General features: G+C 45.8%; 1 protein-coding gene across 3 annotated transcripts in view; it reads right to left on the bottom strand.

Moving 5' to 3' along the window:
• Positions 1-2,357: 2,357 nt before the first annotated feature.
• Positions 2,358-25,585, bottom strand: part of tmem198a (transmembrane protein 198a) — a 57,360-nt gene continuing 34,132 nt past the window's right edge. Inside the window, exons 3-8 of one of the 3 annotated variants that reach the window (XR_006657305.1) lie at positions 13,610-13,845; positions 12,479-12,672; positions 10,930-11,075; positions 6,523-6,809; positions 2,857-5,142; positions 2,358-2,751 (exon numbers count right to left, since the gene is read on the bottom strand). Coding sequence is in view for 2 of the 3 variants with exons in the window: in XM_045206755.1 (XP_045062690.1) it covers positions 4,930-5,142; positions 6,523-6,809; positions 10,930-11,075; positions 12,479-12,672; positions 13,610-13,845; positions 24,321-24,375 (1,131 nt within the window). In the remaining variant the exon portion in view is untranslated. Of the gene's footprint in view, positions 2,752-2,790; positions 5,143-6,522; positions 6,810-10,929; positions 11,076-12,478; positions 12,673-13,609; positions 13,846-24,320; positions 24,478-25,585 lie in introns of those variants that run through there. The other 2 variants (XM_045206755.1, XM_045206754.1) reach the window with 2 other exon arrangements.

Below are 25,585 nucleotides of genomic sequence, written 5' to 3'. Positions count from 1 at the left end.
ACAATTGCCAAGTGGTTTGGAGGTTTGTCCATGTAGTTTTGAGAATGTAATTTCTGTTTCAAGAAATGAGCCAAACCAATGGAGAAAAACTGTAATGAGGGGAATAAGTATTTGACCCCCTCTCAATCAGAAAGATTTCTGGCTCCCAGGTGTCTTTTATACAGGTAACGAGCTGACATTAGGAGCACACTCTTAAAGGGAGTGCTCCTAATCTCAGCTTGTTACCTGTATAAAAGACACCTGTCCACAGAAGCAATCAATCAATCAGATTCCAAACTCTCCACCATGGCCAAGACCAAAGAGCTCTCCAAGGATGTCAGGGACAAGATTGTAGACCTACACAAGGCTGGAATGGGCTACAAGACCATCGCCAAGCAGATTGGTGAGAAGGTGACAACGGTGCGATTATTCGCAAATGGAAGAAAAACAAAATAACTGTCAATCTCCCTCGGCCTGGGGCTCCATGCAAGATCTCACCTTGTGGAGTTGCAATGATCATGAGAACGGTGAGGAATCAGCCCAGAACTACACGGGAGGGTCTTGTCAATGATCTCAAGGCAGCCGGGACCATAGTCACCAAGAAAACAATTGGTAACACACTACGCCGTGAAGGACTGAAATCCTGCAGCGCCCGCAAGGTCCCCCTGCTCAAGAAAGCACATATACAGGCCTGTCTGAAGTTTGCCAATGAACATCTGAATGATTCAGAGGAGAACTGGGTGAAAGTGTTGTGGTCAGATGAGACCAAAATCGAGCTCTTTGGCATCAACTCAACTCGCCGTGTTTGGAGGAGGAGGAATGCTGCCTATGACCCCAAGAACACCATCCCCACCGTCAAACATGGAGGTGGAAACATTATGCTTTGGGGGTGTTTTTCTGCTAAGGGGACAGGACAACTTCACCGCATCAAAGGGACGATGGACGGGGCCATGTACCGTCAAATCTTGGGTGAGAACCTCCTTCCCTCAGCCAGGGCATTGAAAATGGGTCGTGGATGGGTATTCCAGCATGACAATGACCCAAAACACACGGCCAAGGCAACAAAGGAGTGGCTCAAGAAGAAGCACATTAAGGTTCTGGAGTGGCCTAGCCAGAACATCTGTGGAGGGAGCTGAAGGTTCGAGTTGCCAAACGTCAGCCTCAAAACCTTAATGACTTGGAGAAGATCTGGGAAGAGGAGTGGGACAAAATCCCTCCTGAGATGTGTGCAAACCTGGTGGCCAACTACAAGAAACATCTGACCTCTGTGATTGCCAACAAGGGTTTTTGCCACTAAGTACTAAGTCATGTTTTGCAGAGGGGATCAAATCTTACAGTGCTATGAAAAAGTATTTGCCCCCTTTCTAATTTTCTCTAGTTTTGCATATTTGTGATACTGAATGTTATCAGATCTTCAACCAAAACCTAATATTAGATAAAGGGAACATAAGTAAACAAATAACACAACAATTACATATTTATTTCATTTATTTAATAAACAAAGTTATGCAACACCCAATTCCCCTGTGTGAAAAAGTTATTGCCCCCTTACACTCAATAACTGGTTGTGCCACCTTTAGCTGCAATGACTCCAACCAAATGCTTCCTGTAGTTGTTGATCAGTCTCTCACATCGCTGTGGAGGAATTTTGGCCCACTCTTCCATGCAGAACTGCTTTAACTCAGTGACGTGTGGGTTTTCAAGCATGAACTGCTCGTTTCAAGTCCTGCCACAAGAGATGGGTGGGGCTAAGGCTTAAGAGGGTGTGAACGATGCTGAATGGGTGTAGACAAAGAAGAGATCTCCAGTTGGTGCACCAAAACATTCACGGGCCATTGTCTCAAAAGTGGGGTTACAAGTTTATCAACTTTCAAAGCAGAATTACTTTCCCACTGTTCCTCAACTGCAGTGTATGATATAGCAATTATATTTCTTACCCCTTTTCTCCCCAATTGTTAGTTACAGTCTTGTCCCATCGCTGCACTCCCGTATGGACTCGGGGGAGAGGCGAAGGTCGAGAGCCATGCATATTCCAAAACAAGAACCCGCACTGCTTCTTGACACACTGCTTGCTTAACCCGGAAGCCAGCCGCACCAATGTCTTAACCCGGAAGCCAGCCGCACCAATGTCTTAACCTGGAAGCCAGCCGCACCAATGTCTTAAACCGGAAGCCAGCCGCACCAATGTGTCGGAGGAAACACCATACAGCTGGTGACCAAAGTCAGCGTGCATGCATCCAGCCCGCCACAAGGAGTCGCTAGAGCGCGATTGGACAAGGACATCCCGGCCGGCCAAACCCTCCCCTAACCCGGACGTCGCCAATTGTGCGCCGCCTCATGGGTCTCCCGGTCGCGGCCAGCTGCGACACAGCCTGGGATCGAACCTGGGTCTGTAGTGACGCCTCTAGCACTGCGATGCAGTGCCTTAGACCGCTACGCCACTCGGGAGGCGGCTATACCACTTTCTAGCTCGGAGTCTTTTATCCAACATAAAAAACACAATTTCAAATTTTGCAACATAAGACCGAATAGAGGTGGTCGGTCACATATGTAATTACTGTAAGCAGTTGAACTAGATGTAAACACAACAAACTGCAGCAATAAATGGCGTAGTCAGCGACTTTAGAATCACAATGTTGATCATATCCAGGTTCATACAAATACATGCTCAATAATAATAATAATATTTAATACAAAGGCTCAGATCTTCTGTTTAAGTACCCCATTTGCACAGAATAATGCTTCAACTCAGTGTGCGTCCCAAATGGCACCCTATGCCCTATAGTGCCCTACTTTGATCAGAGGCCTATGGCCCCTGGTCTAAAGTAGTGCACTATATAGGGAATAGGGTGCCATTTGGGACGTAGCCATGGAAACCAACCGCCGACCATAAAGGAAAGTGAAAGCATTCCTAATAAAAGCCTGGATTCCATCCAAGGTGTGTTATAGAGCAACGTACCTTTTGAAAGGTAATTCACCATGAACGTTTACCATGAACGTTTACCATGAAAGTTTACCATGAACGTTTACCATGAACGTTTACCATGAATGTGATGTCTGCGAATGGCAGTGTGCTGTGATATAACGCGCCTTCGATGGAATCCCAGCCCTAGGCAACAAATAATACAATACTTAAAAAAGGTACTCAGAATAATCAGAGAATTAATACAAATAAATACATAATTACATTAAAAGCAAGAACACAGAACAGTATATATATATATATATATAAACAACAATCAATGATGTACAATATTTACAAAGACATGACTGACGTTTAGTTTCATAACAAAGATACCATTTCACACTCGATTACAGGAAATAACAGTCTTGAGGCAAAGCTTTCAGTACCTTCTTTAGCCTTTGAAATTATCTCCCCCCCTATTCATGTGCTCTACTTGGTACAGCCCTAAACCTGACACGGGGGGGAGACATGTAATGGACCAACCAGTGGTGTACTTGGTACAGTCCTAAACCTGACACGGAGGGAGACATGTAATGGTGTAGCAGAGGGTAAACAAGTCAACGCAGTAGACACACCTTTCTGTGGTGAGATGCATTGAAAGTAGAGGGAGCGACCCACCTATTGTTTTACTATGACATCACTGGTACTGACCCCACCTAGACTTTTCCCCTTTCACAGCACAGACTGGGTCTAATGGACTTGTTGAGGGTCCATATGTATCTTATTCTATGGCAGGTAATGTTTTTTTTTCTCCCATGAATCTTCATGTTCAGACTGATCTCCAGAGGCCAATGAGTGTGAGAAAGTTGACAAAATCCCAATCCGCCCACAGCATACAGACAATCTCCCAGCACTCAGACACAAACACTCAATCTATGTAGGAGTAAATGCATTACAAAGACAGGAGAGGAGAGGAGACGAGAGGAGACGAGAGGAGACGAGAGACAGCATGTTATTTGTACTGTCACCCCCCCCCCCACAGGACCAGTAAAGGGCAACATTGAAGCCATAGCAGGTTTGAATAATACTGTAGCTTTAAAAGTATTATCCCTTCCTCATGTTTCAAATCCGTTCAAATGAACACGGCCATAATGAGATGAACGGGTTAAAACAAGACTTAGCGGCGGGGCTAATAATGGACAGCCTGGTGCGAATCAGGATCAGTCGACGAGGGCAGTAGGCACACAACAACAAATCAACACTGAGCCCACGTCACAGCAGGCCACCTCAGCTGTAAAGACTAGGTTAAGGGTCAGGCAACTAGATTCAGCCACCACGGGACACGTTTTGGATGGTCAGGAGTCGGAGCTGTATTATAATCATTACAAACAGACCACAACTAAAGCCCCAAAAATAAATTGCATTTGAAAAATAATAATAATTTCATACCTTGATTACATTGAGACACGATCACATCATTTTTTTATTTTTATTCGTGGGAATACTTATGAACACATTTCCAAAATTAAACAAATGTTTTGCTGAATTCCTGGTGATTATAGTCTTATTTTTATTTTTTTGTGCAAAAACTATGACTTGTGGGTATTGTATTGACCTAAATTTTATGGGAAAGTGTAACACTTCAAAAATAGATGTCTTGAAGACTTCAGTCAGTGCTTCCTTGCACCGTTAAGAGCTGAGACGTAGGAACCACAGCCCAAATAAACCACAGACTAAAGATGGAATGTAAGAGAGGAGAGTGGAGGACATCAACAACCTTTCATTTCCCCCTCAGAATGAATTAGTCCAGGGTTCAAAGGTCAATCTCAATCTGGACCCTGATATGCTTTCGGGGTGGAATGTAAGAGAAGGGAAGGGACGACATCAACTTCTATATGCACCTCAGAAAACATTGGTGCAGAGATTAACGTTCAAACCAGACACTGAAGTACATTTTCTGAACAATTAATGGACAGACAGCACCACTCCAGACCACTACGGTGCATTGGCATTGTCACACAAAGGATATGAAGGCATTGTCATTGTCACACCCGTACAGCCGGTCCATTGGGGGCGGTCAGGGGTACTTGGGATCCACAGTCGTAGTCTCGGTCAGCCATGTGGTGCCTGGCCATGGGCCTGCCGCTGTGAGGGTACCCCCGTCTGTCCACCGTCTGTCCACCTGTCTGTCCCCCGTCTGTCCACCTGTCTGTCCACCGTCTGTCCACCTGTCTGTCCCTGAAACTAGAGATGTAACTCTGAGGAGGGAGAGGAAAAGGAAAAAGGGGGAGGTAGGGAGAGAGAGGGGGAGGTAGGGAGAGAGAGGGGGAGGTAGGGAGAGAGAGAAAGAGAGGGGGAGAGGGAGGGAGGGAGGAGGGAGGGAGGGAGGGAGGAGGGAGGGAGGGAGGAGGGAGGGAAAGAGGGAGGGGAGAGGAAGAAGGAGGGGGAGGAGAGAGGGGGAGGTGAGGAGAGAGAAAGGGGAGAGGTAAGAGAGAGAGAGAGAGAGAGAGAGAGAGAGAGAGAGAGAGAGAGAGAGAGAGAGAGAGAGAGAGAGAGAGAGAGAGAGAGAGAGAGAGGAGAGAAGAGGGAGAGAGAGAGAGAGAGAGAGAGAGAGAGAGAGAGAGAGAGAGAGAGAGAGAGAGAGAGAGAGAGAGAGAGAGAGAGAGAGAGAGAGGGAGGGAGAGGGATGAGAGGGAGGGAGGGAGACGGAGGGAGGGACGAGAGAGGGAGAGATGGAGAGAGAGGGAGAGGGAGGGAGAGAAAGGGAGAGGGAGGGAGAGAGAGGGAAAGGGAGAGAGAGAGGGAGAGGTAGGGAGAGAAAGATGGGTAGAGAGAGAGAGGGAGAGGGAGGGGTAGAGCGAGAGGTAAGGAGAGAGGGAGAGGGAGAGATGTAGAGAGAGGGAGAGGGAGGAAGCGAGAGAGAGAGAGAGAGGGAGAGCGGGAGAGAAGGAAAGGGAGAGAGAGAGGGAGAGGGAGAGGTAGGGAGAGAGAGATGGTGAGAGGGAGAGGGAGAGGTAAGGAGAGAGGGAGAGGGAGAGATGGAGAGAGAGGGAGAGGGAGGGAGCGAGAGAGAGGGAGGGAGGGAGAGGGAGAGGGAGGGAGAGAGAGAGAAGGAGGGAGAGAGAGGGAAAGGGAGAGAGGGAGAGGGAGGGAGAGAGAGGGAGAGGTAGGGAGAGAGAGAGGGGGAGGGGGAGAGGGAGGTGGAGAGGTAGAGGTAAGGAGAGGGAGAGAGGGAGAGAGAGAGAGAGAGGGAGGCAGAGGGAGAGAGGGAGGGAGGGGAGAGGGAGGAAGAGTGTTTGTCCAGAGCCAAGAGACACAGACAGTGATTGACATAGATGAAGAGAGAGGAAGACAGATGAAGATAGATAAAGACAGGTACAGTTTTCCAGAAGATATTGAGAGGCACACATACACATTTACAGACACTGAAATAGACACAAATATACATTGACAGACATATCGACAGCCGTTGAGACAAGCAATTAGATACAGACAGTCTCTGTCTCTCTGCCTGTCTGCATCCCAAATGGCCCCCCTATTCCCTATATAGTGTACTGCTTTTTTCTGCCAGGGCCCTTATGGAAAAGGGTGCCATTCGGGACTCACACAGGCAGAGAGCCAGAGAGCCAGGGTCTTACAGGCGAGAGCACGTCCCCATCGAAGCGTCGGGTGTGGTTTGGTTTCCTGTGGTAGGTGAAAGGCTCAGGGAGCAGGGGTTTGGTGGTGGTGGTAGGTGGAGGGTAGGTAGGAGGAGGAGGGCGGTGGTACTGTTGATGCTGGAGGTGCCCCGGCTGCTTCTGCTGTTGCTGCTGCTTCGGTCTCTTCTTCTTCTTCTTCTTCATCATCCTCACGTCTTTCTGCGTCCTCTCTTCCTTCTGGTGGATCCTCATCAACTGGACCCTCCGCTGCTGTCGACTGAGAAACACTGGAAAGGGAGAGACAGGAGGAGAGGATGAGAGAGGGAGGGTAGAGAGAGAGAGAGAGAGAGAGAGGGAGAGAGAGAGACAGGAGGAGAGGATGAGAGAGGGAGGGTAGAGAGAGAGAGAGAGAGAGAGAGAGAGAGAGAGAGAGAGAGAGAGAGAGAGTGAGTGAGACAGGAGGAGAGGATGAGAGAGGGAGGGTAGAGAGAGAGAGAGAGAGACAGGAGGAGAGGATGAGAGAGGGAGGGTAGAGAGAGAGATCGAGAGATGAAAGGTAGAGAGAGAGAGTGGGGGGGGGGGATAAGAGACAGAGGCAGAGAGATAAATATGTAGACAGTCTGAATCCTCCTCATCTTCCATCCAACATCACAAATAGCACATCCCCCATTCATACAGCATACAGAGAAAGAAAACCTCCTCTTCCATCATTCATACAGCATCCCTCTTTTCACATCGTTCAAAACACAATTATCCACCCAGCAGGATGTCTGGGGATATTGAAAATGACAACATATTGTGTTGTGTCCCAAATGGCATCCTATTCTCTACTTAATGAAGTACTTTTCACCATTTGGGACGCAGACATTGTGCTGCAGCACAAACAGAATCCTAAAATGTTATGACACCCTCCCCATGAAGCATATGACTGATAATTATGTTCCCTGTTCATTATCAACTGCAGCAGGACTAATAATAACGTTCACTGTTCATTATCAGTAGCAGGACTGATAATACTTTTCCCTGTTCATTATTAGTAGCAGCAGGACTAATAATACTGTTCCCTGTTCATTATCAGCATCATAAGGACTAATAATACTGTTCCCTGTTCATTATCAGTAGCAGGACTGATAATACTTTTCCTTGTTCATTATCAGCATCATAAGGACTAATAATACTGTTCCCTGTTCATTATAAGCAGCAGGACTAATAATACTGTTCCCTGTTCATTATAAGCAGCAGCAGGACTAATAATACTGTTCCCTGTTCATTATCATCAGCAGCAGGAATAATAATACTGTTCCCTGTTCATTATCAGTAGCAGCAGGACTAATAATACTGTTCCCTGTTAATTATCAAATGCAGCAGAACTAATAATACTGTTCCCTGTTCATTATAAGCAGCAGGACTAATAATACTGTTCCCTGTTCATTATAAGCAGCAGGACTAATAATACTGTTCCCTGTTCATTATAAGCAGCAGGACTAATAATACTGTTCCCTGTTCATTATAAGCAGCAGGACTAATAATACTGTTCCCTGTTCATTATAAGCAGCAGGACTAATAATACTGTTCCCTGTTCATTATAAGCAGCAGGACTAATAATACTGTTCCCTGTTCATTATCATTATCATCAGGACTAATAATACTGTTCCCTTTTCATTATCATTATCATCAGGACTAATAATACTGTTCCCTGTTCATTATCTGCATCATCAGGACTAATAATACTGTTCCCTGTTCATTATCAAATGCATCAGGACTAATAATACTGTTCCCTGTTCATTATCAGCATCATCAGGACTAATAATACTGTTCCCTGTTCATTATCATTATCATCAGGACTAATAATACTGTTCCCTGTTCATTATCATTATCATCAGGACTAATAATACTGTTCCCTGTTCATTATCAGTAGCAGGACTGATAATACTTTTCCTTGTTCATTATCAGCATCATAAGGACTAATAATACTGTTCCCTGTTCATTATCAGTAGCAGGACTAATAATACTGTTCCCTGTTCATTATAAGCAGCAGGACTAATAATACTGTTCCCTGTTCATTATAAGCAGCAGGACTAATAATACTGTTCCCTGTTCATTATAAGCAGCAGGACTAATAATACTGTTCCCTGTTCATTATAAGCAGCAGGACTAATAATACTGTTCCCTGTTCATTATCATTATCATCAGGACTAATAATACTGTTCCCTTTTCATTATCATTATCATCAGGACTAATAATACTGTTCCCTGTTCATTATCATTATCATCAGGACTAATAATACTGTTCCCTGTTCATTATCAGCATCATCAGGACTAATAATACTGTTCCCTGTTCATTATCATTATCATCAGGACTAATAATACTGTTCCCTGTTCATTATCATTATCATCAGGACTAATAATACTGTTCCCTGTTCATTATCAGTAGCAGGACTGATAATGCTTTTCCTTGTTCATTATCAGCATCATAAGGACTAATAATACTGTTCCCTGTTCATTAACAGCAGCAGGAGGATATTTGTGTCATATCTGCTGCTCTCTCACAGCCAGGGAGGTATATGTCAGTATGTCCACCTAATGAAGTCCCTTATGCCCCCCCTCACCCCTCCTCACCCCCTTAACCATCCTCGCTGCATCTCGTTGTCTCTCCCTGCCCTTCACCCCATCTCACCCTTCTCTCTTCCTCTCTTCCTCACCGGCTCACTGCCCCCTCATCCCTCTGCCCCCCCTCACCAGGCTGTTACTATGACAACCACCAGATTCCAACCACAGCATCACAACTAAAGCTTCCTTCCCTCTCTTGATTTAGAGCACATGCTTTGATCACAAGCCATCACATGTTCACAGATTAATCACATAATGTGTGACTTCTTGTTAAAGCGTCATTATATTGTAGAACCTCATTCTCTGACATCGCTGATTCTGTGGCGGTATATTAGCCTACTTCCAACCTCACACTCCCACACACAATAATCACACTTTAGGCCGGTTAGACCCAGATTAAGCCTAGTCCTGGCCCCATTGGTTTGTAGTCTTGGACTTGGCTTAAAGTAACTGTCCAGTCAAAATACTCACTTTTAAAAGTTTGTATTCTGTTAACTCATACCCAAATAATGTTGTTGACTCATCCTATACTCGTATTTGTGGCCATAGCATGAATAGGAGAAGAAAAAAAACACTTCAAAAACCCCACCTCAAACTTTTATCTCACAGAGACCATTTAAAAAATACTATTTCCTCATAGAGGATGTTCTACTCCTGAGTAGGATGAGCTGGCCAATCAGCGGTCTAGAGGAGGGTGAGCTGGCCAATCAGCGGTCTAGAGGAGGGTGAGCTGGCCAATCAGCGGTCTAGAGGAGGATGAGCTGGCCAATCAGAGGTCTAGAGGAGGATGAGCTGGCCAATCAGCGGTCTAGAGGAGGATGAGCTGGCCAATCAGCGGTCTAGAGGAGGATGAGCTGGCCAATCAGCGGTCTAGAGGAGGATGAGCTGGCCAATCAGCGGTCTAGAGGAGGGTGAGCTGGCCAATCAGCGGTCTAGAGGAGGGTGAGCTGGCCAATCAGCGGTCTAGAGTAGGATGAGCTGGCCAATCAGCGGTCTAGAGGAGGGTGAGCTGGCCAATCAGCGGTCTACTCGCATTAAGATTTTTTATGACCGATATACGCGCATACAATTCTGTTGTTGGGGTACGCGCACACCATTCCAACAGAGAAAAGCTGCTTTTTAACATATTAATTACCATTTTTTGGAAGGAAAAGTCTTTCACTCATATTGTAAGTAATTATAGGTCATATTTCATGGAAATCTGGAAACACTGGACAGATACTTTAATCATGACTAGGTTCAAACTTGGTATGACAATGACCACAGCTGGCAAGACTGCACCAACAGATCTATCACTCACCCTCAGTGTGGGAGTATCCCTCTGTTAGGGTTAAAGGTCAGGGATCAGACTCACCCTCAGTGTGGGAGTATCCCTCTGTTAGGGTTAAAGGTCAGGGATCAGACTCACCCTCAGTGTGGGAGTATCCCTCTGTTAGGGTTAAAGGTCAGGGATCAGACTCACCCTCAGTGTGGGAGTATCCCTCTGTTAGGGTTAAAGGTCAGGGATCAGATTCACCCTCAGTGTGGGAGTATCCCTCTTTTAGGGTTAAAGGTCAGGGATCAGACTCACCCTCAGTGTGGGAGTATCCCTCTGTTAGGGTTAAAGGTCAGTGATCAGATTCACCCTCAGTGTGTGAGTATCCCTCTGTTAGGGTTAGGGTTAAAGGTCAGGGATCAGACTCACCCTCAGTGTGTGAATATTCCTCTGTTAGGGTTAGGGTTAAAGGTTAGGGATCAGACTCACCCTCAGTGTGGGAGTATCCCTCCGTTAGGGTTAAAGGTCAGGGATCAGACTCACCCTCAGTGTGTGAATATCCCTCGGCGGTGACCTTCCATTGGATGAGGACCCCCAGCAATGCCAGGACAGGCCACACCCCCATGATGACCCAGGTGAACCAGCAGAGAGGACGGGGCGGAGCCACCTTGATCCTCTCCAATATGTATCTGTAATATCATATAGTCAAGGAATAAGAGGGGGTGTATGTTGGCCAAACCCCTGAGCTACCTTATTGCTATTTTAAACTGGATACCAACATAAATAGAACAGTATGTATTTTTGCGTCATACCCGTGGTATATTGTCTGATATACACAGGGTTGAAATGCTGTGTCAGCCAATCAGCATCAGGGACTCAAGCTACCCGGTTTATAATATGCACTTGCCTATAATTGTAAAAGAAGGTTCAGGACGGCAGTTTAATTCCCTTCAAAAGCTGAACATTCTTTCACAATCCTAGGACCAAGCAGACTCCTTCAGCGGTCTAGACAACTTCTGAAATCTTGGTTAGAGCACCACCACACCTCAGACGTATAATCTATGCTCTTTAGACAGTTTTTTCCCAAAGCCACTTACAGTAGTGCGTGCATACATTTGCATACATTTGCATTATTTGCATACATTTTCATACGGGTGGCCTCCGTGGAAATCGAATTTCATATGGGTGGCCCCACGATCCTGGCGTTGGAAGCACCACGCTCTACCAACTGAGCCACAGAGGAGACGAGAGAAGAGGAGGAGAGGTGAGGGGTGAGGAGAGTTGAGGGGTGAGGAGAGGAGGGGTGAGGAGAGGAAGGGTGAGGAGAGGAGGGGTGAGGAGGTGAGGGGTGAGGAGAGGAGGGGTAGAGGGAGGTGAGGAGGGGGTGAGGAGAGGAGAAGGGTGAGGAGGTGATGGGGTGAGGAGAGGGAGGAGAGGTGAGAGGTGATGGGTGAGGAGGTGATGAGGTGAGGAGGTGAGGAGAGGAGAGGGGTGAGGAGGTGAGGGGTGAGGAGAGGAGGGGTAAGGAGGTGAGGAGGGGTGAGGAGGGGGAGGAGGTGAGGGGGTGAGGAGAGGAAGGGTGAGGAGGTGAGGTGAGGGGTGAGGAGAGGAAGGGTGAGGAGGTGAGGGGTGAGGAGAGGAGGGGTGAGGAGAGGAAGGGTGAGGAGAGGAGGGGTGAGAGGAGGGTGAGGGGGTGAGGGGGTGAGGGGTGAGGGGTGAGGAGGAGGAGGGGTGAGAAGGTGAGGGGTGAGGAGAGGAAGGGTGAGGAGGTGAGGGGTGAGGAGAGGAAGGGTGAGGGTGAGAGGAGGGGGTGAGGAGGTGAGGGTGAGGGGTGAGGAGGGAGAGGAGGTGAGGAGGTGAGGGGTGAGGAGAGGAGGGGTGAGGAGGTGAGGGGTGAGGAGAGGAGGGGTGAGGAGGTGAGGGGGTGAGGAGAGGAGGGGTGAGGAGGTGAGGGGTGAGGGGTGAGGAGAGGAAGGGTGAGGGGGTGAGGGGTGAGGGGGTGAGGGGTGAGGAGAGGAGGGGTGAGGAGAGGAAGGGTGAGGAGGTGATGGGGTGAGGAGAGGAGAGAGCACTAACTACAGCACCAACATACCTGACCAGAGCGAACAGCTCGAGGAAGTAGTCCACAGTGACGGTGATGACAGCGGAACCAAACACAGCGGTGGAGAGGGTGGTGAAGAAGCGCTGCCATTGGAGGGTGAGGACAGCGAACAGCATGCCTGACCCCAACAACACCCCCAGGGGCAGCCACACCGTCCGGGGGTGGTGGAATTCCTCCATCACTACCTGCATGGGGATTCAATCAATCAATCAATCAATCAATCAAATTAACTTTATTGTCCCCATAAGGAAACTTGGTAGGCAAGCAGGGGTAACGTGAACATAACATTCACGTTATTATTAGGAACACCTTCCTAATATTGAGTTGCATCCCCCTTTTTGCCCTCCGAACAGCATCAATTCATCGGGGCATGGATTCTACAAGGTGTCAAAAGCATTCCACAGGGATGCTGGCCCATGTTGACTCCGATGCTTCCCGCAGTTGTGTCAAATTGGCTGGATGTCCTTTGGGTGGTGGACCATTCTTGAAACACACAGGAAACTGTTGAACGTGAAAAACCCAGCAGTGTTGTAGTTCTTGACACACTCAACCCGGTGCACCTGGCACCTACTACCATACCCCGTTCAAAGGCACTTAAATCTTTTGTCTTGCCCATTCACCCTCTGAATGGCACCCATACACAATCCATGTCTCAATTGTCTCAAGGATTAAAAATCCTTCTTTAACCTGTCTCCTCCCCTTCATCTACACTGACTGAAGTGGATTTAACAAGTGGCATCAATAAGGGATCATAGCTTTCACCTGGATTCACCTGGTCAGACTATGTCATGGAAAGAGCAGGTGTTCCCAATGTTTTGTCCACTCACTGCATTCACGTTAACTCAGTGTACACAGAGTGTATAAAAAATAGATTTGTGTGGTTACGGGATATGGACGTTTATCACAAACTAGGCAACAGGGCCCATATTCATAAAGCATATCAGAGAAGGAGTGTTGATCTAGGATCAGTTCTGCCTTTTAGATCATAAGGAACAATATAATCCTAGATCAGCACTCCTATTCTGAGATGCTTGATGAATATGACCCTGAACTTTATAGATCTAAATCTAATCTAAATCTATTATTATTATTATTATTATTATTATTCAAAATAATTCTTACAAGTGAGGCGATACCCAGCAGTAATCCCAGCAGCAGCCCCACCATGAAGAGTCCCACAGAGCGCACCAGCATGGTGACCAGGCCACAGAGGGTACCGATGCCCAGGCCGATGCCCACCGAGGCCTCCACACTCAGCTGGGTGTCCAAGACACGCTCCTTATAACACAGCAGAAAGATGACGACAGAGCCAAACATCAAGCCTGTTAGGAACATCACCGCCTTGAAACAACGGTAGCCTGAGAGGAGGACAGGAGAGAGAGAGAGAGAGAGACAGGAGACACGTTAGAGAACATCACCGCCTTGAAACAACGGTAGCCTGAGAGGAGAGAGAGAGAGACAGGAGACAGGTTAGAGAACATCACCGCCTTGAAACAACGGTAACCTGAGAAGAGGACAGGAGAGAGAGAGAGAGACAGGAGACAGGTTAGAGAACATCACCACCTTGAAACAACGGTAGCCTGAGAGGAGAGAGAGAGAGACAGGAGACAGGTTAGAGAACATCACCGCCTTGAAACAACGGTAGCCTGAGAAGAGGACAGGAGAGAGAGAGAGAGACAGGAGACAGGTTAGAGAACATCACCACCTTGAAACAACGGTAACCTAGAGAGGAGAGAGAGAGAGACAGGAGACAGGTTAGAGAACATCACCGCCTTGAAACAACGGTAACCTGAGAAGAGGACAGGAGAGAGAGAGAGAGACAGGAGACAGGTTAGAGAACATCACCACCTTGAAACAACGGTAGCCTGAGAGGAGAGAGAGAGAGACAGGAGACAGGTTAGAGAACATCACCGCCTTGAAACAACGGTAGCCTGAGAAGAGGACAGGAGAGAGAGAGAGACAGGAGACAGGTTAGAGAACATCACCACCTTGAAACAACGGTAACCTAGAGAGGAGAGAGAGAGAGACAGGAGACAGGTTAGAGAACATCACCACCTTGAAACAACGGTAACCTAGAGAGGAGAGAGAGAGAGACAGGAGACAGGTCAGAGAACATCACTGCCTTGAAACAACAGTAACCTGGAGAGGAGAGAGAGAGATAGGAGACAGGAGACAGACAGACAGGTTAGAGCCTGCAGGACAGACAGACAGGTTAGAGCCTGCAGGACAGACAGACAGACAGGTTAGAGTCTGCAGGACAGACAGACAGGTTAGAGCCTGCAGGACAGACAGACAGGTTAGAGCCTGCAGCACAGACAGACAGATTATAGCCTGCAGGACAGACAGACAGGTTAGAGCCTGCAGGACAGACAAACAGGTTAGAGCCTGCAGGACAGACAGACAGGTTAGAGCCTGCAGGACAGACAGACAGGTTAGAGCCTGCAGGACAGACAGACAGGTTAGAGCCTGCAGGACAGACAGACAGGTTAGAGCCTGCAGGACAGACAGACAGGTTAGAGCCTGCAGGACAGACAGACAGGTTAGAGCCTGCAGGACAGACAGACAGGTTAGAGCCTGCAGGACAGACAGACAGGTTAGAGCCTGCAGGACAGACAGACAGGTTAGAGCCTGCAGGACAGACAGACAGATTAGAGCCTGCAGGACAGACAGACAGATTAGAGCCTGCAGGACAGACAGACAGGTTAGAGCCTGCAGGACAGACAGACAGGTTAGAGCCTGCAGGACAGACAAACAGGTTAGAGCCTGCAGGACAGACAGACAGGTTAGAGCCTGCAGGACAGACAGACAGGTTAGAGCCTGCAGGACAGACAGAGAGCATGAAGATGATAACTGAGCCTAGTTATATAAAGATTGGCTGGTCAGACCATTACTACTGTTCCAGCCGGCTGATAGCTGTTACTTTGGTAGTGTAAAGCGTAGCACAGAGGATTTTAGACCAACCTTTACTTGGCGATACTTCCTCAATTCCGGAGTTGGAAGACAACACATATTTTCTAAACTTCCATGTCTAGTTGAAGGTGGTTCGTTTGAAAATTGTATTTTATTAAATTAAATATTATTTTTGCTTCATGAAGTAATCCCAACAATGTATACGCCACCATCTTGTCTATTTCAGATCTTCTCATTGGTCAAGACAGGTGAGTGTCATTCAACACAATGCTTCATTCTTCTCATTGGTCAAGACAGGTCAGTGGCATTCAACACAATGCTTCATTCTTCTCATTGGTCAAGACAGGTCAGTGGCATTCAACACAATGCTTCATTCTTCTCATTGGTCAAGACAGGTGAGTGGCATTCAACCAACGCTTCATTTCTGAGTTGCGCTCATGACATGCAGCACATTGGGGTGGAGACCCACCTGTCTCAATCAATGAGATAAGATTTTAAATAGACAAGATGGCAGCATACACATTGTTGAATTTTTATTTAATAAAGGAGCATTTTCAAATTCGAACGAACATGCGTCGTCTTCCAACTCAGGAATTGAGGAAGTATCGCCAAGTAAAGGTTGGGTTTAAAATCCGCTTTACACTACCTACGTAACATCGGCTATCAGCCGGCTGAAACAGTAGTAATGGTTTGACTAGCCAATCTCTTTATAACTAGGTTGAGCCAAACATTAAGCCCATAGGGCCCTGCTCAAACGTAGTGCACTATATAGGGAATAGGGTGCCATTTGGGATGCAGACATTGACTCTCTCTGACCTGCCTTTACAGTCATGCTGAGCGCTAAAGAGACAGGCCACTGGCGAGAGATGAGAGAGAGAAGAGAAAAAGTGAAATCCAGAAAGAGAAAAGCGGAAAAGCTATACTCCGCAGTGCCGAGTGGGTTGGGAGAAGGAGGTTGAATAATGGGTCGATATCTGCTACAGCTGAGTTGACCTGGTTATGCTAATCCTTTATAACAATGAACCCTGAAGCTTATATTTTATAGCAGTTATTCCTTTAAATAACGAACAGTCAAAAGAGCGCTTATTAAGGGAGAGAGAGAGAGAGAGAGAGAGAGAGAGAGAGAGAGAGAGAGAGAGAGAGAGAGAGAGAGAGAGAGAGAGAGGAGGGATGGCAGTTATGTAGAGAACCACTTATAGGATACAGCCTGCTACTCTTATGAAGGATACAGCCTGCTACAGAGCAGGCTGTATCATTTATGAGAGTAGCAGGCTGTATCCTTTATAGAGAGTAGCAGGCTGTATCCTTTATAGAGAGTAGCAGGCTGTATCCTTTATAGAGAGTAGCATGCTGTATCCTTTATAGAGAGTAGCAGGCTGTATCCTTTATAGAGAGTAGAAGGCTGTATCCTTTATAGAGAGTAGCAGGCAGTATCCTTTATGAGAGTAGCAGGCTGTATCCTTTATGAGAGTAGCAGGCTGTATCCTTTATAGAGAGTAGCAGGCTGTATCCTTTATAGAGAGTAGCAGGCTGTATCCTTTATAGAGAGTAGCAGGCTGTATCCTTTATGAGAGTAGCAGGCTGTATCCTTTATAGAGTAGCAGGCTGTATCCTTTATAGAGAGTAGCAGGCTGTATCCTTTATAGAGAGTAGCAGGCTGTATCCTTTATGAGAGTAGCAGGCTGTATCCTTTATAGAGAGTAGCAGGCAGGCTGTATCCTTTATAGAGAGTAGCAGGCTGTATCCTTTATAGAGAGTAGCAGGCTGTATCCTTTATAGAGAGTAGCAGGCGGTATCCTTTATAGAGAGTAGCAGGCTGTATCCTTTATAGAGAGTAGCAGGCTGTATCCTTTATAGAGAGTAGTAGGCTGTATCCTTTATAGAGAGTAGCAGGCTGTATCCTTTATAGAGAGTAGCAGGCTGTATCCTTTATAGAGAGTAGCATGCTGTATCCTTTATAGAGAGTAGCAGGCTGTATCCTTTATAGAGAGTAGCAGGCTGTATCCTTTATAGAGAGTAGCAGGCTGTATCCTTTATGAGAGTAGCAGGCTGTATCCTTTATGAGAGTAGCAGGCTGTATCCTTTATAGAGAGTAGCAGGCTGTATCCTTTATAGAGAGTAGCAGGCTGTATCCTTTATAGAGAGTAGCAGGCTGTATCCTTTATAGAGAGTAGCAGGCTGTATCCTTTATAGAGAGTAGCAGGCTGTATCCTTTATAGAGAGTAGCAGGCAGCTGTATCCTTTATAGAGAGTAGCAGGCTGTATCCTTTATAGAGAGTAGCAGGCTGTATCCTTTATAGAGAGTAGCAGGCTGTATCCTTTATAGAGAGTAGCAGGCTGTATCCTTTATAGAGAGTAGCAGGCTGTATCCTTTATAGAGAGTAGTAGGCTGTATCCTTTATAGAGAGTAGCAGGCTGTATCCTTTATAGAGAGTAGCAGGCTGTATCCTTTATAGAGAGTAGCAGGCTGTATCCTTTATAGAGAGTAGCAGGCTGTATCCTTTATGAGAGTAGCAGGCTGTATCCTTTATAGAGAGTAGCAGGCTGTATCCTTTATAGAGAGTAGCAGGCTGTATCCTTTATAGAGAGTAGCAGGCTGTATTCTTTATAGAGAGTATCAGGCTGTATCCTTCATAGAGTAGCAGGCTGTATCCTTTATAGAGAGTAGCAGGCTGTATCCTTTATAGAGAGTAGCAAGCTCTATCCTTTATAGAGAGTAGCAGGCTGTATCCTTTATAGAGAGTAGCAGGCTGTATCCTTTATAGAGAGTAGCAGGCTGTATCCTTTATAGAGAGTAGCAGGCTGTATCCTTTATAGAGAGTAGCAAGCTCTATCCTTTATAGAGAGTAGCAGGCTGTATTCTTTATAGAGAGTAGCAGGCTGTATCCTTCATGAGAGTAGCAGGCTGTATCCTTTATAGAGAGTAGCAGGCTGTATCCTTTATAGAGAGTAGCAGGCTGTATCCTTTATAGAGAGTAGCAGGCTGTATCCTTTATAGAGAGTAGCAGGCTGTATCCTTTATAGAGAGTAGCAGGCTGTATCCTTTATAGAGAGTAGCAGGCTGTATCCTTTATAGAGAGTAGCAGGCTGTATCCTTTATAGAGAGTAGCAGGCTGTATCCTTTATAGAGAGTAGCAGGCTGTATCCTTTATAGAGAGTAGCATGCTGTATCCTTTATAGAGAGTAGCAGGCTGTATCCTTTATAGAGAGTAGAAGGCTGTATCCTTTATAGAGAGTAGCAGGCAGTATCCTTTATGAGAGTAGCAGGCTGTATCCTTTATGAGAGTAGCAGGCTGTATCCTTTATAGAGAGTAGCAGGCTGTATCCTTTATAGAGAGTAGCAGGCTGTATCCTTTATAGAGAGTAGCAGGCTGTATCCTTTATGAGAGTAGCAGGCTGTATCCTTTATAGAGAGTAGCAGGCTGTATCCTTTATAGAGAGTAGCAGGCTGTATCCTTTATAGAGAGTAGCAGGCTGTATCCTTTATGAGAGTAGCAGGCTGTATCCTTTATAGAGAGTAGCAGGCTGTATCCTTTATAGAGAGTAGCAGGCTGTATCCTTTATAGAGAGTAGCAGGCTGTATCCTTTATAGAGAGTAGCAGGCGGTATCCTTTATAGAGAGTAGCAGGCTGTATCCTTTATAGAGAGTAGCAGGCTGTATCCTTTATAGAGAGTAGTAGGCTGTATCCTTTATAGAGAGTAGCAGGCTGTATCCTTTATAGAGAGTAGCAGGCTGTATCCTTCATAGAGAGTAGCAGGCTGTATCCTTTATAGAGAGTAGCAGGCTGTATCCTTTATGAGAGTAGCAGGCGGTATCCTTTATAGAGAGTAGCAGGCTGTATCCTTTATAGAGAGTAGCAGGCTGTATCCTTTATAGAGAGTAGCAGGCTGTATTCTTTATAGAGAGTAGCAGGCTGTATCCTTCATGAGAGTAGCAGGCTGTATCCTTTATAGAGAGTAGCAGGCTGTATCCTTTATAGAGAGTAGCAAGCTCTATCCTTTATAGAGAGTAGCAGGCTGTATCCTTTATAGAGAGTAGCAGGCTGTATCCTTTATAGAGAGTAGCAGGCTGTATCCTTTATAGAGAGTAGCAGGCTGTATCCTTTATAGAGAGTAGCAAGCTCTATCCTTTATAGAGAGTAGCAGGCTGTATTCTTTATAGAGAGTAGCAGGCTGTATCCTTCATGAGAGTAGCAGGCTGTATCCTTTATAGAGAGTAGCAGGCTGTATCCTTTATAGAGAGTAGCAGGCTGTATTCCTTTATAGAGAGTAGCAGGCTGTATCCTTTATAGAGAGTAGCAGGCTGTATCCTTTATAAAGAGTAGCAGGCTGTATCCTTTATAGAGAGTAGCAGGCTGTATCCTTTATAGAGAGTAGCAGGCTGTATCCTTTATAGAGAGTAGCAGACTGTATCCTTTATAGAGAGTAGCAGGCTGTATCCTTTATAGAGAGTAGCAGGCTGTATCCTTTATAGAGAGTAGCAGGCTGTATCCTTTATAGAGAGTAGCAGGCTGTATCCTTTATAGAGAGTAACAGGCTGTATCCTTTATAGAGAGTAGCAGGCTGTATCCTTTATAGAGAGTAGCAGACTGTATCCTTTATAGAGAGTAGCAGGCTGTATCCTTTATAGAGAGTAGCAGGCTGTATCCTTTATAGAGAGTAGCAGGCTGTATTCTTTATAGAGAGTAGCAGGCTGTATCGTTTATGAGAGTAGCAGGCTGTATCCTTTATAGAGAGTAGCAGGCTGTATCCTTTATAGAGAGTAGCAGGCTGTATCCTTTATAGAGAGTAGCAGGCTGTATCCTTTATAGAGAGTAGCAGGCTGTATCCTTTATGAGAGTAGCAGGCTGTATCCTTTATAGAGAGTAGCAGGCTGTATCCTTTATAGAGAGTAGCAGGCTGTATCCTTAATAGAGAGTAGCAGGCTGTATTCTTTATAGAGAGTAGCAGGCTGTATCCTTCATGAGAGTAGCAGGCTGTATCCTTTATAGAGAGTAGCAGGCTGTATCCTTTATAGAGAGTAGCAGGCTGTATCCTTTATAGAGAGTAGCAGGCTGTATCCTTTATAGAGAGTAGCAGGCTGTATCCTTTATGAGAGTAGCAGGCTGTATCCTTTATAGAGAGTAGCAGGCTGTATCCTTTATAGAGAGTAGCAGGCTGTATCCTTTATAGAGAGTAGCAGGCTGTATCCTTTATAGAGAGTAGCAGGCTGTATCCTTTATAGAGAGTAGCAGGCTGTATCCTTTATGAGAGTAGCAGGCTGTATCCTTTATAGAGAGTAGCAGGCTGTATTCCTTTATAGAGAGTAGCAGGCTGTATCCTTTATAGAAAGTAGCAGGCTGTATCCTTTATAGAGAGTAGCAGGCTGTATCCTTTATAGAGAGTAGCAGGCTGTATCCTTTATAGAGAGTAGAAGGCTGTATCCTTTATAGAGAGTAGCAGGCTGTATCCTTTATAGAGAGTAGCAGGCTGTATCCTTTATAGAGAGTAGCAGGCTGTATTCTTTATAGACAGTAGCAGGCTGTATCCTTCATGAGAGTAGCAGGCTGTATCCTTTATAGAGAGTAGCATGCTGTATCCTTTATAGAGAGTAGCAAGCTCTATCCTTTATAGAGAGTAGCAGGCTGTATCCTTTATGAGAGTAGCAGGCTGTATCCTTTATAGAGAGTAGCAGGCTGTATCCTTTATAGAGAGTAGCAGGCTGTATCCTTTATAGAGAGTAGCAGGCTGTATTCTTTATAGAGAGTAGCAGGCTGTATCCTTTATAGAGAGTAGCAGGCTGTATCCTTTATAGAGAGTAGCAGGCTGTATCCTTTATAGAGAGTAGCAAGCTCTATCCTTTAAAGAGAGTAGCAGGCTGTATCCTTTATAGAGAGCAGCAGGCTGTATCCTTTATAGAGAGTAGCAGGCTGTATCCTTTATAGAGAGTAGCAGGCTGTATCCTTTATAGAGAGTAGCAAGCTCTATCCTTTATAGAGAGTAGCAGGCTGTATTCTTTATAGAGAGTAGCAGGCTGTATCCTTCATGAGAGTAGCAGGCTGTATCCTTTATAGAGAGTAGCAGGCTGTATCCTTTATAGAGAGTAGCAGGCTGTATTCCTTTATAGAGAGTAGCAGGCTGTATCCTTTATAGAGAGTAGCAGGCTGTATCCTTTATAGAGAGTAGCAGGCTGTATCCTTTATAGAGAGTAGCAGGCTGTATTCTTTATAGAGAGTAGCAGGCTGTATCCTTTATAGAGAGTAGCAGGCTGTATCCTTTATGAGAGTAGCAGGCTGTATCCTTTATAGAGAGTAGCAGGCTGTATTCCTTTATAGAGAGTAGCAGGCTGTATCCTTTATAGAAAGTAGCAGGCTGTATCCTTTATAGAGAGTAGCAGGCTGTATCCTTTATAGAGAGTAGCAGGCTGTATCCTTTATAGAGAGTAGCAGGCTGTATCCTTTATAGAGAGTAGCAGGCTGTATCCTTTATAGAGAGTAGCAGGCTGTATCCTTTATAGAGAGTAGCAGGCTGTATTCTTTATAGAGAGTAGCAGGCTGTATCCTTCATGAGAGTAGCAGGCTGTATCCTTTATAGAGAGTAGCAGGCTGTATCCTTTATAGAGAGTAGCAAGCTCTTTCCTTTATAGAGAGTAGCAGGCTGTATCCTTTATGAGAGTAGCAGGCTGTATCCTTTATAGAGAGTAGCAGGCTGTATCCTTTATAGAGAGTAGCAGGCTGTATCCTTTATAGAGAGTAGCAGGCTGTATTCTTTATAGAGAGTAGCAGGCTGTATCCTTCATGAGAGTAGCAGGCTGTATCCTTTATAGAGAGTAGCAGGCTGTATCCTTTATAGAGAGTAGCAAGCTCTATCCTTTATAGAGAGTAGCAGGCTGTATCCTTTATAGAGAGTAGCAGGCTGTATCCTTTATAGAGAGTAGCAGGCTGTATCCTTATAGAGAGTAGCAGGCTGTATCCTTTATAGAGAGTAGCAAGCTCTATCCTTTATAGAGAGTAGCAGGCTGTATTCTTTATAGAGAGTAGCAGGCTGTATCCTTCATGAGAGTAGCAGGCTGTATCCTTTATAGAGAGTAGCAGGCTGTATCCTTTATAGAGAGTAGCAGGCTGTATTCCTGTATAGAGAGTAGCAGGCTGTATCCGTTATAGAGAGTAGCAGGCTGTATCCTTTATAGAGAGTAGCAGGCTGTATCCTTTATAGAGAGTAGCAGGCTGTATCCTTTATAGAGAGTAGCAGGCTGTATCCTTTATAGAGAGTAGCAGGCTGTATCCTTTATGAGAGTAGCAGGCTGTATCCTTTATAGAGAGTAACAGGCTGTATCCTTTATAGAGAGTAGCAGGCTGTATCCTTTATAGAGAGTAGCAGGCTGTATCCTTTATAGAGAGTAGCAGGCTGTATCCTTTATAGAGAGTAGCAGGCTGTATCCTTTATAGAGAGTAGCAGGCTGTATCCTTTATAGAGAGTAGCAGGCTGTATCCTTTATAGAGAGTTGCAGGCTGTATCCTTTATAGAGAGTAGCAGGCTGTATCCTTTATAGAGAGTAGCAGGCTGTATCCTTTATAGAGAGTAGCAGGCTGTATCCTTTATAGAGAGTAGCAGGCTGTATCCTTTATAGAGAGTAGCAGGCTGTATCCTTTATAGAGAGTAGCAGGCTGTATCCTTTATAGAGAGTAGCAGGCTGTATCCTTTATAGAGAGTAGCAGGCTGTATCCTTTATAGAGAGTAGTAGGCTGTATCCTTTATAGAGAGTAGCAGGCTGTATCCTTTATAGAGAGTAGCAGGCTGTATCCTTTATAGAGAGTAGCAGGCTGTATCCTTTATAAGTGTGATATTATTTCATTATCCTGTCACATAAAGCTAAAGTCTTGCCTGATTATATATGTCCAGACATTTATTAACTCCCATTTATTATGAGAAGCACATGTATTGACTGTTATTGATGTGGGGATATTTATCATGTGGAATATAAATTACCTGAATGTGTTTGAATATCTTTTTCATACCTTTATTGAAGTTGATTGTCAATTAGATAATTGGTATGGTTTGTGATGCATTCTGGGTAATGAGTATTGCTACAAGAAAGCATGTCATTTCTTTGTTAGACAGAGACATACAGGTTAAGGACGGCATGCTGCCGGGTCCAGGTATGATTGAAGCCGTGCGTTCCTTTTGGATAGAGGTATGTTCTTTGTTGCTCTTTGACCGGTTTTGTTATTTTGTAATGATTGTCTTTTTTGTGGCGCATGCATGGCATTATCTTCACGGTTGCTAATAAAAAGCCTCGCTCTGGCAAAAGAAAAGTTTCATCATTATTATTCACCCAAATAATGATGGCAGAAATTCCTGAAAACCCAGTCACAGTGAGGAGTGCAGGCAAATTCCTACAAGATGGAGGTCAGCAATGTGGCAGATTGAGTTGCAGGACGCCGCTAACTACTGGTGGTGCTGGCTAAACTGGCAAGGACGACCGGATCTGGGCGGCTGCTGAGCTCGTTGAGTGCATCATCAAGGACTTCCCAATAGCCGCGGCAGGCAGCGCTGGGCAGATGCCTACCCGGCCACGAATCCGTTGGCGAGGCTGGGCCAGGTGGAGCCAGCGGTCCCTAGTGGAGGTGCTGGAGGTCGACATGCCAGGCTGTCCCTGAGCCTTATGTGACAGAGGTCAGAGGTCAGAGGTCAATCGTCGCATTTCCTCCCTTCTCCTTGGAAAAGCACTAAACAAGTTATAGATGTACCACTTCCCTTGAAATGAAGGCTGTCCAATGCATTTCAACAAAGACACTGGTGTTTTGCTCATGTACAACCAGGCTGAAATTTATCAGGCAATTACAAAAAAAGAGGAGCTTAGCTGATATTTGACCTGACCAGAGTGCCGACATTGCACTGAAGTAGGCCTACACAGGTAGAACACAAGAATGAGCATCATCACCTGAAAAACCGACCTCCACTGAGCTGCTCGGCGGTTGGAGGGTGTGTCCTCCCATTTCAGAAGACTCCGTTTGTAGAGCAGGAACATGGGAATCAGGACGGCCATGTTCAGTTTTGGACTGCCAGTACCCCCAGCAGAACCATGGACAGCTTCAGGTCTAGGGCACAGCTCAGTATTGTCAGGACCAGTAAGAGATAGCGGGAGAGGCATATTAGAGACAACATATAGAGACTCCACCCCACCACCATCCATCAACTCCGCAGTAAACGCCATGGTTTTGTTATTTTTTTTATTTTGTAATGATTGTATTTTTGGCGCCTGGTATTATCTTCACAGTTGCTATATAAAAAGCCCCCGCTCTGGGCAAGAAAAATCCATCTACTTCATCAGCCTCCTCACTGTTAAAATACTACCGCTGGGCACTTCTCACAATAACGCCGTAACAAATGGTTCCCTATTTCCTACATAGCGCACTACCTTTGCCCAGGGCCCTATGGGTAATACGATTCCATTTGGGACACATCCCAAGTCTTCTATGTTCGTTAGTGAATGTGTTCTGTCTTCCTCTACCGCAGGGCTTCACCATAACATTATTATCTGGGTGTAATCAAGCATGAATACAGCTGAGGCCCAAAGAACTGAACTCCTCCTCCTCTCTTCCTGTCTTTCTCTAATCTGCTCTCCTCTCTTCCTCCTCCTCCTCTCCCCCTCCTCTTCCCTCATCTCTTCCTCCTCCTCCTCCTCTTCCCTCCTCTCTTCCTCCTCCTCCTCTCCCCCTCCTCTCTCCTCTCGTCCCTCCTCTCCTCTCCTCTCCTCTCCTCTCCTCTCCTCTCCTCTCCTCTCCTCTCCTCTCCCCTCCTCCCCTCCCCCCCTCCCTCCTCTCCTCTCCTCTCCTCTCCTCTCCTCTCCTCTCCTCTCCTCTCCTCTCCTCTCCTCTCCTCTCCTCTCCTCTCCTCTCCATTGTGAACCAGGTTACAGTCTTCTCTTGATACAGTACAACACTAGGTGAAATAAACTAACAGAGGCGTAACGATACAGTACTTCCTCTCTGTCTCTATCACAGACGGAGAACCACAACCCTGGAGAGATGACAGCTGTTATGTCATTAGTTATAAAACAACAGCAATTAGCTGAGACTGTGACAGTGTTTTATCCACACTAAAAACATGCTGTTTTGGTGATTAACGTAGATAAGAATTGACAATCTCAACATGTTTTGTTTGTTGTGGATTTGCAGGTTGCTGCTGAGGAGTTAAGATTAACTA

The sequence above is a fragment of the Coregonus clupeaformis genome, chromosome 23 (genome assembly GCF_020615455.1).
Source record: "Coregonus clupeaformis isolate EN_2021a chromosome 23, ASM2061545v1, whole genome shotgun sequence".
NCBI lineage: Eukaryota > Metazoa > Chordata > Actinopteri > Salmoniformes > Salmonidae > Coregonus > Coregonus clupeaformis.
This window is presented reverse-complemented; position numbering and strand designations above follow the sequence as displayed.